We start from the raw sequence: 1303 nt of genomic DNA, 5'->3' as shown, positions 1-1303 counted from the left end.
TTTCATATACGCGTCATTTTTTGTTTCCACACAGTTGTAACTGGTGGTGTCAGGTAAATGTGCCAACACTTATCTGATATTACTATGCTTAATGATGAATCCACAGCAGTGGTGAGGAACCTACAAATTCAAAGTGCCTCAGGTTTCGATATGCACTAGGGAATTATATGCAGAAAAATTCAAAATTGTGTGCAGAAAAATTCAAAATAATGCCAAGTTAATTACTTAAAAAATTAAACTAAATATAACACTACTTGACCCTTCTTTAGAAATATATACAGGTAGTTGTGCATGGCCGGGGGGGAGGGGGGAGATGTAGTCAGCAGTGGGTGTTGGCTGGTGGGGGGGGTTGTGAAGGTGTGTGTAGGCATGTGTGGGGTTTGTAGGCTCCCCTGCCACAAGCCCCGCCCCCCGGTACAGCCCCTGCATCCACATGCCCACTACCCCAGTACAGTCCCTGCCCCACCAGTGCACAGTCCCTGCTGCCACACGCCCCGCCCCCCACCACATGCACAACTCCTGCCGTCACATGCCTCCCCCAGCAGTCCCAACCGCTGGTGGGTTCTCAGGGTGCTCCTGGCTGCAGCAGGCAGATCCCCCGGCAGCACGCAGCTGTGGCAAATCTTGAGAGCTGCACATGGCAGGATGGCCCATGCCCACCCTCCTCTCCTGCAGGCAGGAGCTCCCCTTCCCACTCACCACCTACACTCCGGAGAATTATGCGCTATTATGTGATTATGCGCAGTCATACAATTTATGTGCAAAATACACGAGCGCATAATTGTGCAATTCCATGGGATGCATTTAAGATTAGCATAAGCCCATATCTTCAAACCAGCTCCTTCCCTTCCTTCCTCTATAGTTACCTTGCTTTTTGAAGCTTGTACCGCACAGAATACTCATCACGACAGGCAGTTAAATACACAATCTCACCCTGAAGAAGTGGTTTTTCATTTGGAAGAAAATATACACACTGCATCCAGTGGTCTCTCCACTGTAAAAATGTAAACAACAAAAACCCAATACATTACAAAACTCTACTTAATATAGTTAAAGGGTCATCATTTGACAACAGGAATTAACAGATGCTCAGTATCTTACTTGGATATCAAGAGTGGTGGGTTGTGCCCAGTATGGTGCCATTGTGCATTTTATTGTGCCAGAGGGATCCATGTCAATATCCCACCAAGAGAGGATCACCTGTGCCATGCCAGACTTTACAGGCTTCAACAGCACTCTATGATAAGCAGAGGCACTGCTTACTTGTTTACTGAAATCCACACTGCAGAGAAACATTAAATAT

At 46.7% G+C, this 1303-nt stretch overlaps 1 protein-coding gene across 1 annotated transcript in view; it reads right to left on the bottom strand.

Annotated features, from left to right (window-relative positions):
- PRMT7 (protein arginine methyltransferase 7) overlaps window positions 1-1303 on the bottom strand; it is a 131861-nt gene that overhangs the window by 57046 nt on the left and 73512 nt on the right. Inside the window, exons 4-5 of the mRNA XM_019505307.1 lie at window positions 1102-1297; window positions 867-994 (exon numbers count right to left, since the gene is read on the bottom strand). Of these exons, the coding sequence (XP_019360852.1) occupies window positions 867-994; window positions 1102-1297 (324 nt within the window). The remainder of the gene's footprint in view (window positions 1-866; window positions 995-1101; window positions 1298-1303) is intronic.

The sequence above is a fragment of the Gavialis gangeticus genome, unplaced genomic scaffold, assembly GCF_001723915.1.
Source record: "Gavialis gangeticus isolate Ggan-Ray unplaced genomic scaffold, GavGan_comp1, whole genome shotgun sequence".
Classification (NCBI taxonomy): domain Eukaryota; kingdom Metazoa; phylum Chordata; order Crocodylia; family Gavialidae; genus Gavialis; species Gavialis gangeticus.
Note: the sequence above shows the minus strand (reverse complement) of the source record. Positions and strands in the feature narration are given on the sequence as shown.